The sequence below is a fragment of the Osmerus eperlanus genome, chromosome 23, assembly GCF_963692335.1.
Source record: "Osmerus eperlanus chromosome 23, fOsmEpe2.1, whole genome shotgun sequence".
NCBI lineage: Eukaryota > Metazoa > Chordata > Actinopteri > Osmeriformes > Osmeridae > Osmerus > Osmerus eperlanus.
Genome location: NC_085040.1, coordinates 5,790,151 through 5,806,319, shown reverse-complemented (window position 1 = coordinate 5,806,319; position 16,169 = coordinate 5,790,151). Strand labels below are relative to the sequence as shown.

General features: G+C 47.3%; 1 protein-coding gene across 1 annotated transcript in view; it reads right to left on the bottom strand.

The window, feature by feature from the left end:
• Nucleotides 1-5,759: 5,759 nt before the first annotated feature.
• Nucleotides 5,760-16,169, bottom strand: part of ppargc1a (peroxisome proliferator-activated receptor gamma, coactivator 1 alpha) — a 28,624-nt gene continuing 18,214 nt past the window's right edge. The window contains exons 9-13 of the mRNA XM_062449991.1: nt 15,465-15,563; nt 14,505-14,625; nt 12,552-12,673; nt 11,966-12,117; nt 5,760-8,707 (exon numbers count right to left, since the gene is read on the bottom strand). Coding sequence (XP_062305975.1) covers nt 8,604-8,707; nt 11,966-12,117; nt 12,552-12,673; nt 14,505-14,625; nt 15,465-15,563 — 598 coding nt within the window. The 3' untranslated portion in view covers nt 5,760-8,603. The remainder of the gene's footprint in view (nt 8,708-11,965; nt 12,118-12,551; nt 12,674-14,504; nt 14,626-15,464; nt 15,564-16,169) is intronic.

Here is a 16,169-nt window from a genome sequence, read left to right as displayed (position 1 = left end):
ACGCGGCAAGCTGCGCTGTCCAATCAGCGTTGATGAAGTCCAGGTGCGCGTTTGTCCTTCCAAACACGGTGAAGTAGATCAATACCAATTCCCCCGTGGTTTGCCATCAACCCATCCCACACAACCGCTTATAAGCGGTGACAGAAAACACCCTGAGTAAAAAAACGGTTACAGAATTCATCGCAGACATAACACATTGGCTCATTTATTTAAAGTTATATCAAATACAGGACTTCATTGTATTTCATTGTATCACGTCGTATAAAGGTCTAGTCGTAAAATTGCCATTTTGTGTTTAATCATAATAGGCTATATAAGACAGCTTACAAATGTAATTAGGCCTAACCAATCTTATTTCTTGCCCTGTTTCTCTCTAACAATTGGGCAGTTTGTCTGGATAGAGGCTCTAGCTGTCCTTCGCGCGTCTGATGTGTTTAGGGAATGCGTTCACGTCTAATGCTAATCTGAATGACACCAGTGGAAATCTTGGCTATGTTTCAGCGGCTAGCTTTGGGCTGGTCCAACGACCTTCTCTCAAGGCACATGGAAAGTTTTGCCAGCTCAATATGTCACTGCGAAAAGAGAGAAGGAGAACTAAAATGAAATGTGATGCATTAGTAATTGCATAGAAGACAAAAATGTTTGCTGCTCAGTGTGTTAACAGTATAACGCATGTAATTACATGTGTGCTATTGTTATAAAATACAATCTGCTATTATATAGGGGACTTTATATGGTGAATGAATCTTGGGGATATGTTGCTCCAATCTGTCTCAAAATGAAAAGGCGTAGAATTACAAATGATGGCTCTGGTTCCAGCCCTCTCATTGGGTGGCAATTGTGTCAAACAATTCTATCAGCCTCTGTGGTGACGTCCATGGCGAATCAGTGTTTTGCTGAGATAAACAACTGATGGTTGTAGAATCAGGAAATTCTCCAGACATACAGTAATTATAACGAGCGAAGTAAGTTTTGAGCAAATTAGCCTTCCCGAGTAAGTTGAAACAACGTGTTAAAATGGGGTTAATTGAATTTTAAGTCTTGTCACAGAAGATTATGAAGACCATGAAACAGCACTTTAATTACGTTATTACCATGTGGATTAAGGCATTGAGTATTTTTTACCCAGTAATTATAGTTACACTGTCCATGCATTTCAATGCCGTTTAGTCGCAGTGGTTTTGGTCTTAACAATTGACAATCCAAACATTGAAGAAAGTTTTATTTCAAAATAGCGACACCACATAATGCATAAGGATAATGACGGCAATTCGGTGCTAATTCTTAACTTGTGCTCTGCAGTACATCCTATGATTATGAGGATATGGTGTTAATAAGTCATTCATGTGAAGTAGTAAGACTTGATTGAAGCTATTTTTAAACCAGAACAGCAAAACAGTGGGGACATGTGGAAAAGCTGTCCCTCAATCTATAACTCTACTTACATTTAGTCATTTAGCAGACGCTCTTATCCAGAGCGACTTACAGTAAGTACGGGGACATTCCCCCGAGGCAAGTAGGGTGAAGTGCCTTGCCCCTTGACACAACGTCAGTTTGCATGACCGGGAATCGAACTGGCAACCTTCGGATTACTAGCCCGATTCCCTCATCGCTCAGCCAACTGACTCCCTGAGTCCCTACTTAAACATTGTAATGTATTATAGACAGATGCATTTAAGAGTACAGTCTGTCTTCTTAGAAGTTTGTTTCTGCAAATTATATGAAATTACTTAGAAAGACTTTGGTTTAAAACCATTATAATGCAAAAAAAAAAAAAAGACTACAATACTTTCAACTCGGAGGTCAAGCTGTTGGTAGATGTTAGTGTTATCTCCAGATTATTTATGATTCTGATGTTTGCAGTATCTGCTTTTTTATGTCCCAAGATGTAGAACTCTAAGCAATTCATGTAACCAGACCATGATTTGCCACAACTACATACTGGTTTCAGCCTAATTGATTACCATATGAAGTGAAAATACACAATGTCTTCATCTTATTCAAATGTAAGATGGTGGCTATCACATAATCATGTCTTGGGGCCAAAGACTCTCTAGGGAAGCCAGTATGAGAGAGAGGGGAGGGACTGCTTTGAGAGTGAGAGAGAGAGAGAGAGAGAGAGAGAGAGAGAGAGAGAGAGAGAGAGATGTTCTGTGCCAGATCATTTGGATGTCGTATTTCAAGGGGGGTTGGGGGTTGAGATATTCAGGAGATCTTTCAGGAACACTCTGCAAAGAAGACAAAAAGCGAGCACTCTGTTCTTCTGTCCTCCCGAGCCATCTTGAAAGCCATTAGACAGCCTGGACGAGGCAGCAGAGATCCAAATCATGAGATAGCAACTGCCCTTTTGTTCCATGAAGTGGAGATGTTCTCACAAAAACTACATTTAAATCCTCATGTGATTGTTCCGTTGTCAATATGTTAAGACACATTATGTAGTGAGCATTCTAAGGGGGGTTTTAGCACATAATAGTGTTTACTTGACTATTTACTTGAACCAATAGGCCTATTTGATTAGTCAGTTTGTTTACTAGACCCCTTCGATTGGGGGAGTCGCCAATGTTATGTTAATAGCTATTGATACCACTTAATGGTGGACAAATAATTCATGTTGAGATGGTTCTCACACCTTCATCGTATTTGTCCACACTTTCTGACAGCTACACGACGCCTGACCATCATTAGCCTGTCTCCTCTACAGGCCCCATCCACGGGTTGGTGGATGGAAGGGAAATAACGGATTTGGCCTGCGGAGCTTTGTTGCACAGTCCTGTCAAGTTGAGTCAATTCTAAATCTCTCTCTCTCACGCTTTCAGGTGATGCGCACACAAAAAGCCCAGCCGTCTACGTCCGCAGCCCTAACACCCTCTGTCAGCCGGCTGTCCCCACGGTCACAGCACCGACTCATCTTTCTGCTGACGTCCCTCTGCTAAAGTTGCCAGCCCCAGCATTCTAGAAGGCCTGCCGTGGCCCCGGGGCACGGCAACAACCGGCAGCGCACAGCACAGGTGCGTCTCGGGCCTATCACTTAGGGAGTATGGTCGGCGACGGGGTAAAATGCTAACTGAACAGGGCCACGCCTCTTGTCGGTAACGATTCCTCCCCCATCTAACAAATACAGTGGGGGCGTTTCATTTGATTGTGATGTTAGAGGGTTGTTGTTTTTTCTCCAATTAATACGCACGTCTTGGGCCACACTCGAGGTAATTAGCGTTGTTTTTCGCCAACGACACACAGCAGATGGGGATGTAGCCATTAATTATCCAGAGAAGTATACATTCAGTCCCACAAGTTGGTAGTTTGGGGGAAAGAAGAATACCGCCCTTCTGTTTCTCATTACTCTTTAAAGTGTGCAGAGTGCTGAAACAAGAGCCAGGAATAAGGCAGAGGGAGTGATTGTTGTGGCTCCATCATTATCTTCTCCCGTCATTTAGCCCTAGCAGAGATGTGCTTGAACCCCAAGGGGCTGATGTGTGAGCACCAAGCTGTTCCGGAACTGGATCCCGTGGCCCGGAGCTTGGATGAGCAAATACAATGTTTAGAGTGGTTCTACACTGTAGTCTGGTCTAAATAAAGTATCTCTTCCACTGGTGTTCCACAAAATGGATGACCTAACACAAGATGGGGCATGGGGGAAGCTATGATGAGAAAGTTATGGTTAGGTTATGAAAATATGTTTTGATATATTATGAGAGAAATAGAACCCAGGGCTCCTCAGTAGTTAGCTTCTATGACTATCATACCATGAGGGTCTTGGTCCTAATATAAAGACAGTAATCTCTTCATCTTTATACAGTATGGCAACCGATTAGAGTAACAGCTCATTGCTTCCAGTCATGGGGATTAAGATGTTGTGATATTCCAACATGGCCGTTTCTCCCTCCAGTGGTGGCAAGTCTGGTTGGAACTAGCGAGCTTGGTTCCGCATGGGTGGAGAGCTCTGTGAGTACAGCGTTTGCCTGGTGACAAAGAGGAACAGCACAGCTTATGAAATCCTCTAAAAATAAAATAAGATGGGAGGGGGGAGGATGGGAGGTTGGGGGCCCGAGCTTAGGAAGCCTTAAAAAGGAAACCAAGAGAGGAACTCAGGAATCCAGGGACCTTGTCTGGCCCGCATCCCTTTGATGTCATTTTGTCATCTCTAACAGTTTCCTAATCCGGCTTCTTGGCACACAGTAACCCCCCCCCCCCCCCCCCCATTCCTACTCCCTGGTCATAATAGTGTCACTTAACTTACATTATTTTGATAAAATTATACAGGCAAGTGATTTAACTAGAATGCCAGTCTATACTATTAGGGAGAAAAAATGAGACCTTCAACGATGGAATTTTTCAGATGAATCATGCCCTTCCCCTTGAAGGAACTGTTCCTGATACTAAATTACGGGTTGCATTGCCCATGTTCCACCCCACAGCCTTTAATTAACTAGTCTTGTGTAGTTTAATTGTATTATCAAGAGCTTTTTCTTCAGCCTGACCTGCTTCCATGATGCAAGAGAGCCAGTACTGTACTCTGTAGGAAACACATCAGCCTAAGACTGACATGAAGCCCAGAATTCAACATGCATGCAGGTTGGAAATGAACCATGACTGGTTGTCAGAATGCTACCTGCTTTCTCCGCTGAGCTGTGATTGGTTCCTTGCTACTTAGTAACTAATTATCAGGTCTTTGATAGCAGTATAGACCAGACAGGAGCTGTGTGGTGACTTTGTAATGGCTGGATGGGCCAAATTTCTGTACCCTGTTCAACTTTTTTTAATTGGAAGCTGATTGGTCTTAATAAATCCACTGAAGTAATGTTTAAATGCTAGTCTTTCTAATGTCTAAACTTTAAACAAAAAGCATTTGAGTACCTGTGCTTCACTCAACCATCCAGGGACATGGCTGCCTCTGCTTCTTGTTTGTCCAGGAGAGAGACCAACAGTATCAAACCCCATTATCTGCAAGGCTCCCACTTACCTCCAACCACAGCAGAGATAGGTGCTTATCTCCTGGTTAATAATTACGTAACAGATAAAGTGTGCCGTCCTATTGAAGCGATGGAGGCCGAGGAAGGAGGAGGAGGCGGCGAGCGGGGAACCAGAGATTTCCAGGGGACAGTTTCATTCTGTAGAAAGGGCAAGCAGAGGGAGACCTCCCGCTGCACCGCCCAAATGAAAGCCGTCCGCTCTTTTCTCCGGGGCTAAACGGCGCCCTTAATAAAAAACACAATCAGACCCCGAGCCTTAAAGTTTAATGCACATTCCTCCCATATCCCTTCGCTCGGTGGAGGGAAGAAAGGTTGTGAGGGCTGTTGGGGAGAGGCCACCTCCCAGGCTGACTGCTGGGGGGACGCAGCGATAATGAGAAGCCAACGCGTATCAAGCGCACCATCCACTTGCGGCTCTCCATCGGCGCTTCTGCAGTTTTAATGAATTTGTCCCCCCAACTTTTTTAATTAACTCGCAAGAGTCATGTCGCGCTGGGTAAGTTGTGGACACAGACAGCGTTTTCCCCACCCTCTCAGGTGATCTGCATGTCAAAGAGGTGAGCTACATGGAAATGGAGTTAACAGTCTCTCAGTAGGGGAAACTCATAGGTCGGATAGCTGGGCACAACGCTAGTAGCTTGCAGATAGCTTTCACTCAATGTGGTTTTAGCGTAAATATTTGACAAGATGAAGAGGGAGGGGTGTAGGGGCACTTGAGACGGCCGAGGAGAGAGAGGGGGGGCTAGTTGAGACAATAAGAAGAAAAGAACAGGGAAGGGAGGTTTCACGTTTCTTTCAAACACATTTCCCTTTATTGGCATGGTGAGGCTGATGAGAATTGCACATAAAAAATAAAATCCACAAGAAAGTCATACAATAGGTAAAACCACAAAGGCATTGGTAAGGACTTGGCAGAAGGCAACGTGGATAGGACACAAACAGGTAACAACCCAAAGCAACCCCCCCCCCCCAACACACACACTCTCACACGCACACACACACCTGCCTAAAAACCCCCACACACACTGACAAACACACACACACACTTTCACACACACATTGTCCTTCCAAAAGAAACATGATCACCCAACAAACGTTTAAGCAGTGGCAAATCCCTCCGTAGTTCACATTATTAAAAAGTTTTGCCACATTTGAAATTTCAAGGTGTTATAATATATTGCTAATCTAGGCAATTTACAAAGCAGAATTCTTTTAAATATTTATCACAATGATTAAAGCCACATCTATCAAATGGGACACAACACCGTTACCCAGGAGCTGAAGAGCCAGAGAGAAGTGTAAAGATGGAGAGGTACAGGTAGAGCCATTTCCCCCCACCGACTCCTGCCTCTCTGAATCACAGAAATGAGCAGTTTCATCTCCACAGTCACACTCCATAAAAGGTATCCTGTGATCAACAAAGCTTCAATACAAAAGGTTTCTACCACCTCTGATGGCGGCTGGTTCTCTTATTACTTGGCTCCCGCTATAAACGGGATATTAATTGAACCAGAAACCACAAGGTTACCTTTAATGTCACGTTGAAGGTGCTGTGATATCTGGACTGCGAGGCAGGAGCTAATGGAAAGTGGTGCAGCATGCGATATTGAGTGGTTCCTCTAGGCTTATAGGATGTCATTCAAGTCCTGCCAGATAACCCAGGAGTGCACTGCATAGACGCTCCTACTTTTAAGAGCCATGCGTCCACTGCGCAACAAGGGTTTAGTGCTTTGGATGCTTGTCTAGGTGAAAATGTTCACATTGAGTAGCCGAGTAGTTACAATTGCAAAGATGTCTCAAGGTGAAACAAACACACCAGATTCAAATATGGAAGGTAAACCATGTCCGTGTGGGCTCTGAGGGGGTGGGTTTGTTTTGGAATGAGCCATGTATGTCTGGCCAGCCACTGGGTAACAGCTAGGTCCTAAACCACACAACAATAAGAGCTCAAATACAACTCTGAAAAATAATTTATTGCTTTTTTATATACTTTTTTCTTTCATTTGTATTATTATTAATCCTTTTTGTAATTATTGTGAATAATTTCAATATTATTATCATGTTTATATATTTTGTACATCAAATACAAGATTTAAAAAATTAGAAAGGAAATTGTAAACTTTGTTTGGCATTCACATAATTAAGCGTGTGTGGAGCTACGACACAGGTGTTTTTACAGTGGTACAACAAAATACCTACAAAATCAGTTTATTGCTTCATGTCCTACTGTGTAAAGAAAAAGCATGTGGTAGACATTTTGTTTCCATAGTTGCAAACCACTGCAAAGAAACCACTTGAACAGTGAACAGCATCTCTCAACTGAGTCTGAGTGATTAGTTGAATTTAGTGATTGTTTTTGAAAGGCATAGAAAGTAATATCCCCACACAACCTGTAATATTGTACACCGTACCCACTGATTGTAAGTTAAATAACAAAATCAAAAAAACTATATAAATAGAAAGGATTTGTTGAGGTACGCCATGTGAGATGGAGACCATAAATATTTTGATTCAAATATTAAAATAAATAGATAAATATGTATATTGTTTATCCTGATTGAACAGATTAAACATAGTAGTCGTGTCTTCGCTGAAGCTGAAATGATCAAAACAAGAACCATAAAAGCATTGAAATCAAAATGACTGGATAAATATTGATTGTTTTCAGAAATAATGAATAAAAAAATGGGTTTGTTTTTAAAATCATGAAAAAACACGGTAAAAATGCATTTTACACTGGTTGTGTAGGGAAAACACTGATTGAGAAACTTTATAAACAGATAAAACTATACATGGTAAAATTTTCCCCCGCAACAAAGTAACTCTTAAAAAAGGAAATTCGTTCACATGCTCCCTCAAAATGAGCAGTCCTTCATCGACACATTTTTACAATCATGTCATCTCGTCTAAACGTCATGTAGGTATCCAATATGTTAACATCATTGTAATGCCTACAGATCCACATTCTGAATTAAGAAAAAATCGTCATCATTTAAAAAAGGCTGCGTTTTACAGTGCATAGCTGTAACAAATAAAGAACTTTGTTTGATATGTACACAAAATAAACATATTCCTTTCAATAGTATCTGTAAATACAGGGTTACATTTTTCTCGCAAAATGTAGACAGTAATGTTACCTCAAGCCTCTAATGTACCTTTCGTTAAACTCCTGTTGAAAATGTAACACCACATCCAAACACCAGACTAAAAGCAAAAAAAAAAGTCAACAACAAAGAAAAGGAAACAGACTGAACAAGCTGCACGTTGTCACCACTCAAAGCATTGTGGGTGTTGTAGTGCTTGAAATTTCTCACGAATGTTTATATCTTTGACTGACAGTTGTACAGCAGCACAGCACACACATCTGTGCAGAGCTCTGAGGGATCACTGGCTCTCTTAATGTCTTTTTCCCAGCTCTTCAGCAGCTATGTTCATGTAAACTTTGTTTTAATATATTCTTTTATATATATATTCATATATATATATATATATATTTGGAGTCTATATATATTCATCTTTAAATACTCTCTTATATTGAGTGTAAAACTTGTGGTAGTCTCCTAGTTAAAGGACAGAAACATCAGTGAGGTATCAGCCTTCCCTCTCGGTTGGCTGCAGGTGCCACGGCAACCGTTACCTTCTCAGGCTGTGCTGGGCCTCCCTCAGCAAGCTGTCAAAATCCATGGAGTCATACTTGCTTTTAGTGGAGGCTGGATCAAAGTCATCAGAATGGGAGTCTGAAACGAGAAGATGCAGAGGTCAGGGGGGGGCGAGCCGTAGTCAGGCTACCTCGTGGCTGGCACATGCCAGACCGGAGACCTTCTCATGCTGCAGGAGTCTGGCCTGCTCATGACGACACCTGGTTCTGGCATCGGCGGATACATGCAGTGTTTGGTATCAGCGTGTCGGTTCAGTTCGCTGGTCGTCAGAGCCGTAGCGCTGTCTGACCGGTCGGGTGTGTGGACTCGGTGGTGGTGCCCCAGCTAAGTGACTCCAGAGAGGAGGGAGGAGCCTGTTTTCCGTGGCTAACACGGCCTCGCCGACGAGACGAGCCGACACCTCGCTTTCAAGTCAACTTGACATCATTCAAATGCTCAAGGTGGAAAAATAAAGGCTCCGTTGATCGTGACCAAATCCCCCCTCCCCCCCTTTTCCAAAGTACGAGCGCAGGACCCGGGAGTTTGATCGGTAGAGGCGATAATAAAAAACGAGGGTGTCTTATCTCTGGTGGCAGACAGCTTCACAAATGGGGCCCCACACGGATGGGAAGAAGAGGCAGGGCGGAGAGCTTGAGAAATGGGAATGACCATGGCAGGCAGGAGACGCCAGCTGTGATCTAATACTGTGGCCCAGGGCTGGGGGGTGTCACATGCCGCACCTTGAGGGATGAAAAATACCCCCGGCGCTCTACTTAGGACTAATGGACAGTGTTCTCTGAAAACAACCACACACAAAGAGGAGAGCCGGCGAGATTGAGAGGAGGAAACAGTCCTCTGTAGCACAACATTATTCAAGTCTTCCCTCTTGAAGGGAGTGTTTTTTTGTTGTTTTTTTGTCTTTCTCTTCCCATCTCTTTATACTAGACCGTGTGGGGCAGGACTGAGCGAGCCTGTTTAGAAAGAAAAAAAAAAGAAAGGAAGAAAGATAGAGGGGTGGAATGAAGGTCTTTTCATTCTCAGAGACTGATTAGTCATTTTGGGACCCAGTGTCTTTCCTCAAGGCTTTTGGATTAACAAATGTTGCTGGAGTGTCAACTCCAGGAAGGGACTGTTCCCTCTCGCCCTTAAAAAAAAAAAGCCATTAGTTTCCCCCCGAGCTTCAGAAATGCACAATAATGTCTTCATTTCTTATTGAGCTCTCTTTCCATTGAGGAACCTACTGACCTTTCAATGTCCTGGCATTATATAGCCTGACCTCCTGTATTGTCTGAAAATAAACACTGAATGGGAAAAAAAAGTGAGTGTTGCTTCGAATGCGGCTGGCTATTTAAGCCTCCATCATCAGACGGAGTGGATGATCTCTGGTTGGTGACCGGGAAGGCATGTTTGAGGGGAACGTTCTGAAAGGCTCCTTGTGTGCAGCTCACTGCTTGGATTCAAACCCATATCCTACATCCTACATTACTGATCAAATGCATCACCTATAGCATATAGCGGTACAGAACTTAAAGTGCTGTCCTTTACTGTTGTATGAAGATAGGAATATATGTGTGTGTGATACATGTACATGCATACATATATGCATACACGTGTAAACATCTATCTATGAAAGCATGCACTCTAGCCCTGGTTTCCAGCTCCCTGGGCAGAGAGGCGAGCTGGTGTCTCTGGGGGGGGGGGGGGGGGGAGTGTGTGTTAGAGAGCATCACTGGAGGAATAGACTGCTGATTATTAGTCAATCAATAGTCAGCTGTCACACACTACACACACACACACTTCTCTCTGCTTCTTTTACACACACACATACACACACTCTCCCCCTCCGTCCAGGCAGATGACAGGCTGCTATGTGTCACAGTCAGGTCTCTGCTCCACACCATAACAGCTGGCAGCAGATGGAGCCTCGCTTCTGAGGGAGGGGGGCTGCTGGGACATAACCTTGTACCCCCCTCCCTTCCTCTCCTCTCCCCTTCCTCTCCTCTCCTCTCCCCTTCCTCTCCTTTCCTCTCCCCTTCCTCTCCTCTCCCCTTCCTCTCCTCTCCTCTCCTCTCCCCTTCCTCTCCTCTCCCCTTCCTCTCCTCTCCTCTCCCCTTCCTCTCCTTTCCTCTCCCCTTCCTCTCCTCTCCCCTTCCTCTCCTCTCCTCTCCCCTTCCTCTCCTCTCCCCCTTCCTCTCCTCTCCTCTCCCCTTCCTCTCCTCTCCTCTCCCCTTCCTCTCCTCTCCCTCTCCTGTCCTCTCCTCTCCTTTGCCCTTCCTCTCCTCTCCTCTCCCCTTCCTCTCCTCTCCTTTCCCCTTCCTCTCCTCTCCTCTCCTCTCCCCTTCCTCTCCTTTCCTCTCCCCTTCCTCTCCTCTCCCCTTCCTCTCCTCTCCTCTCCTCTCCCCTTCCTCTCCTCTCCCCTTCCTCTCCTCTCCTCTCCCCTTCCTCTCCTCTCCTCTCCCCTTCCTCTCCTCTCCCTCTCCTGTCCTCTCCTCTCCTTTGCCTCTCCTCTCCTCTCCCCTTCCTCTCCTCTCCTTTCCCCTTCCTCTCCTCTCCTCTCCCCTTCCTCTCCTTTCCTCTCCCCTTCCTCTCCTCTCCCCTTCCTCTCCTCTCCTCTCCTCTCCCCTTCCTCTCCTCTCCTCTCCCCTTCCTCTCCTCTCCTCTCCCTCTCCTCTCCTTTCCCCCTTCCTCTCCTCTCCCCTTCCTCTCCTGTCATCTCCTCTCCTTTGCCCTTCCTCTCCTCTCCCCTTCCTCTCCTCTCCTCTCCCCTTCCCTGCCTCTTCTGCCCTCCCCACTTCCGCTCCTTTCCCTCTCCTCTCCCCTCTTTGTCACTCCTCTCCTCTCTCTCCTCTCCTGTCCCCCTCCTCTCTTGTTCCCCTCGTCTCCTTTCTTCTCTTCTCCCGTTCCCCTCCTCTCCTCTGTCTCCTTTCCTTTCCTCTCCATTCATCTTCCCTCTCCCCTTCCTTTCACCCCTCCTCTGTTCCTCTCTCCTCCAAGCCCATGAAATATACATCCCTGTATAGGATATCAACTCAGACACTGTATCTACCTCCGTCCTCATTCGGTTCCATACTTCTAATATTGACTAAGTGCACAGATCCAGACGGGGAGGAAAGTAAGAAGCCGCATGCTTCCTGGAGAACAGAGATACCTCTCTCTGTTCCTGGAAGCCACCGAGAACTGAGTCTCTCTGCCCCTCCGTGCCGCCGAGACACATTAGGCATCCACGCTCTAGTCTTCCTGAGAAGAGTCTTAAAGCATCACTTAAATAACTGAGTGGAGAAGAGTGTGTGTGTGTGTGTGGGGGGGGGGGGGTGGGGGGGGAGGGGGGTTGGGGTTCGACAGCAAAGCCGCACCTACCCAAGTCTGTGTAATTTGATTTGCAGAACTGCTTTTGTCCGCCGAAGCACAGCTCGAACTGCGGTTCGTTGGCCCTGCGCAGGGTGTGTCCGTTCTCAAGGGCGGCGAAGGCGTCACAGGTGTAGCGGTAGGTGATGAAGCCAAAATTGTCCCTGGGTCGAGGAGCAGAAAATGGAAAAGTCAAGAGAAGGGCCCCCGGCGGGGACAGTGGCGGAGCCTCTGCTACCTGGCGTCCGCGCTATTTATATGCATAAGAGAAATCGATCAAAAATGTATCTTGGCTCCAAAAATAGCCCGGACAAAAGAGAGAAAACAACGTCCTCTGACGCAGGCCAAGGCTAAGCCCTGCCTCTGATCTACCTCTGCCCGTGGAGGAGAAATGAAGAATCTAGCTAACAAACCGCACACGTGCACACACACGCACACACACAAATATGCACCATCACACAAACACATGCAAACACAGGCCCATCCGAACAGATACACAACCACGCATCCACGCAGGCACGCGCACTCTCACACACACGCACGCACACACACTCACACACACTCACACACACATACACACAGTGTCCTGGAGCCGTACCCGTCATCTCTCAGGTTGACGGTGCACTCCTCGATCTCTCCGAAGACTTCAAAGCGCCGCTTCAGTTCTGCCCGGGTGCTGTCGGCCCGGAGCCTGCCCACGTACACCACCCTCCTCTCCTCCTGCTCGTTAGAGGAACACAGGGAGGAACGCGGGTTAAAGGAGGAGTGCTTTCCTTGCTTTTAGCCCCCCCCCCACCCACCCCTCTCAAGTCATCACAGTGGCGGTAACTAAACATCCCCCCCCCCCCCCAGCCGACGGCGAAGGCGGACTTAGGGACGGCCCCCTTTGACCTCCTCGTCTGTTTTGCTCCCGTGATTGGGTGGCTGGGGTCTAAGCCCTGGACTCTTCCTGTCTTGTTAAACATCTCCCCCTCTTGTTACGGGGGCCCCGTGTGTGCTGGTTGATAAGTTGCGGAGCTGTCTTAGGAAAAGAAGATCTAATTTATAGGTCAGAGTTGGTCAGTGAACCAGGCCTGATGGTCTCATATTCAGAAAGGGGTCAGAAACAACGTTATCAGCTGCAAGATGCACAGAGGGGGGAAAACAAACCAAACACAAAGGACACCAAGGTCACAGCAGAATCATTTACAAGTGCAGCACGAGGCCGCAATTATAGTTTTTGAGCAGTTTAATTGCGTGTGCTAATCATATAATGCAGTACAGGCCTGAGGCTGTGTTGTATCACCAACATTATTTATTTATTCATTCATTTACTTGCCATTACTGGGCCAAGTCTACTGAGAGCCATTCAAATGCTGAATGCTACCCTCAGGGCGCTGGTAACTTATACATGTAAATCAGTTGCCTGGCACTAAACTCAAAGTTCACCACTCCATGGAGGCTGGGCTACATGAAGAGAAACCCTCCTTCTCCGGTGCAGAAAGAGAGCACACTACACATTAACAAGAAACCTGACGCTTTTCAAGTCTTTTTTTTTCCACAAACACAGTTTGAGACAAAAGTGTTTGCTGATTTGGGATTTTAGTTGCTGACAACTGATAAAAATGCAGTGATGGCATCCCGGGGGTGTGTGTGTGTGTGTGTGTGTGTGTGTGTGTGTGTGTGTGGAGCTTTCACATTATCTGGCCTCCCAAACAACAACTGACAGCTTGGTCTCTTTCTCCTTTAATTGTATCCTCTCAAATGCGTTCATGCCAAGCTGCGTGTGTGTGTATGTGTGTTTGTGCACACGTGTGTGTGTACACTTGTTATTTGACGTACGCATTCATCAGCAGGAGAGTTCTACTCTGATGAAGAACCAAGCATTGATATTCATCACACAGAACAGACTGTTGAAATACATAACCCAAAATATCCCCTGTTCTCCCCCCGCCCCTCCCTCTCTTCATTTCTGGTTCCTTGTTCTTAACCCTCATCCCTGTGGAGTGATTAATAAGATCCGACGCTGGTTTTCCAGACACCAGAGACTTTAAAAATACACAACCTGGAGATAAAGAGGAAACGCGTTGTAGCCTGAATGATTCAGTGACTCACTTAGCATGAACTCTTTCATTAAAAAAGGGAACATGCAACGCCATGCCATGGGCCCTGAACTGGCTCTGAGTGTGTGAGACAGGGGGGTGAAGTGAGTGAGACAGGGGGGTGAAGTGAGTGAGACAGGGGGTCGAAGTGTGTGAGACAGGGGGGTGAAGTGAGTGAGACAGGGGGTGAAGTGAGTGAGACAGGGGGGTGAAGTGAGTGAGACAGGGGGTCGAAGGAAGTGTGTGAGACAGGGGGGTTAAGTGAGTGAGACAGGGGGTCGAAGTGTGTGAGACAGGGGGGTGAAGTGAGTGAGACAGGGGGTCGAAGTGTGTGAGACAGGGGGGTGACATGTGTGAGACAGGGGGGTGAAGTGAGTGAGACAGGGGGGTGACGTGTGTGAGACAGGGGGGTGAAGTGAGTGAGACAGGGGGGACACAGAACAGGAGAGAAGGGGAGGGCGAACACTCACTATAGCTTTCTGCCGCTGCCTCTCCCTCTGCTCCGCCCTCTCGAACTCCCGCTTCTCGTAGGCGCGCCGGTGTTCTTCCCTCTGCAGGCGCTCGTGCTGGTAGTCCTCGTAGCTGTCGTACCTGCCGAGGAGCCGACACGTCAGTCACACCCTCCATCCTCCCGCGCCCTCCAAAACCTGAACTCCCCCCCCCCACCCCCGCACGGCCTCACGTCACCAGGGAAGAGCTGTCTATCCTCCGTCCACCCCTCCCTCCCTCCCTCCCTCCACTCTGCCGTCCCGGTGCAGGCGCTCGGGGGACGGCGAAGGCGGGGGTCTCCTCACTTTCCGAGGTTATGGATCCCGCAGGAAGGGGAGGTGACGGGTGGGGCTTGGCAGCTGCTGCTGTCAGCGCTGCTTCACATGTCATTACTCTCTGCTTAGTTAGGGCTTCATCCGCCACTCTGGGAGAGAAACAAAACAGGAGAGCAACTTCTCTCCATGTTTTCTTCTTCTTTTTTTATACGGGGGCTGGCGGCGAGGCGTGGCTGTGCGGCCGGGCGGAGGGAGGACTCCGGGGGCTTGTCAGGGGTGTCGTTAGCCTCGTCCGCGGCAAATCGTTTCGGAGCGTCGGGGGGGGGGGGCGGACGGTGTCGGTCGTGACTCAGTGAGCCAGCGCTTGTCTGAATATGGAACTAGCTCTGTGGCAGGGGTGTTGAGGACAACGGCGTGATGGGACACAGGGGGCCTGGTTGGCTTGATCCACATCTGTTCTCTTCTCTTCTCACCTACGGGACGCCTACCCTCGATTACTTGAGACCTACTGTTGCCCACCTCTACATCCTTGTCCACTGTACTCTCCTTGTGTCCTGTACCTTTAAGATCTGCTTGTCTTCCAGATACTGAGGTGTGCTGTGTGTCAGGGTGAGGTGCGTGTGCCTGGGTGTGTGTGAGGTGTGTGTCAGGGGGAGGTGTGTGTACCTGGGTCTGCGTCCCAGAGGAGACCTGGAGCGGGAGCCAGAAAGGGGGCTTCTGTGGTTCCTGGAGCGGTAAGTGCTGGAGTCTGTGCTGTAGCTTGACCTGCAGGGGTCAGAGGTACGTCAGTCACCTGGACTTGATCTAGCTCCAGTAACATGGAGCACAGCACACATCCCTGTGGTCTAACTGGACCATGGAAAACACACACAAACACACATCCCTGTGGTCTAACAGGGATGTGTAACTGGACCATACACACACAGCCGTGCTCCATTATTGAAGTGATGAGGAAGGAAGGAGAACTCTGAGGACCAGCAGGCAGGTGCAGGAAGAGGAGCTGGTTTTGGTTCTGTCAAGCTGTCAAAAACACCTCAAAACCTGGACACCTCCCCTGTTACGACCTTGTTACATGATCAGCATTATGAGGTCTGAGTCAGCGCTTTTACTGACTGATTTATAAAGAGCCCCTTGAGACTAAGTTCTAAGTGTCTCCCTCCACACACACACACACACACACACACACACACACACACAGGCCCTCCTCCCTCCAACCCCCTCAGCCCTGATCAAAGAAAACCAAGGGAATTGTAGTTTTCTCAGGCTGCTGTGATGATACAAGTCTCCAAGAGAGAGTGTGTGTTGAGGGTGGGGGATGGGGGGGGGGGGGGGGGAAGCAGGATTACACTTCACCCACACCCCCATATTGGT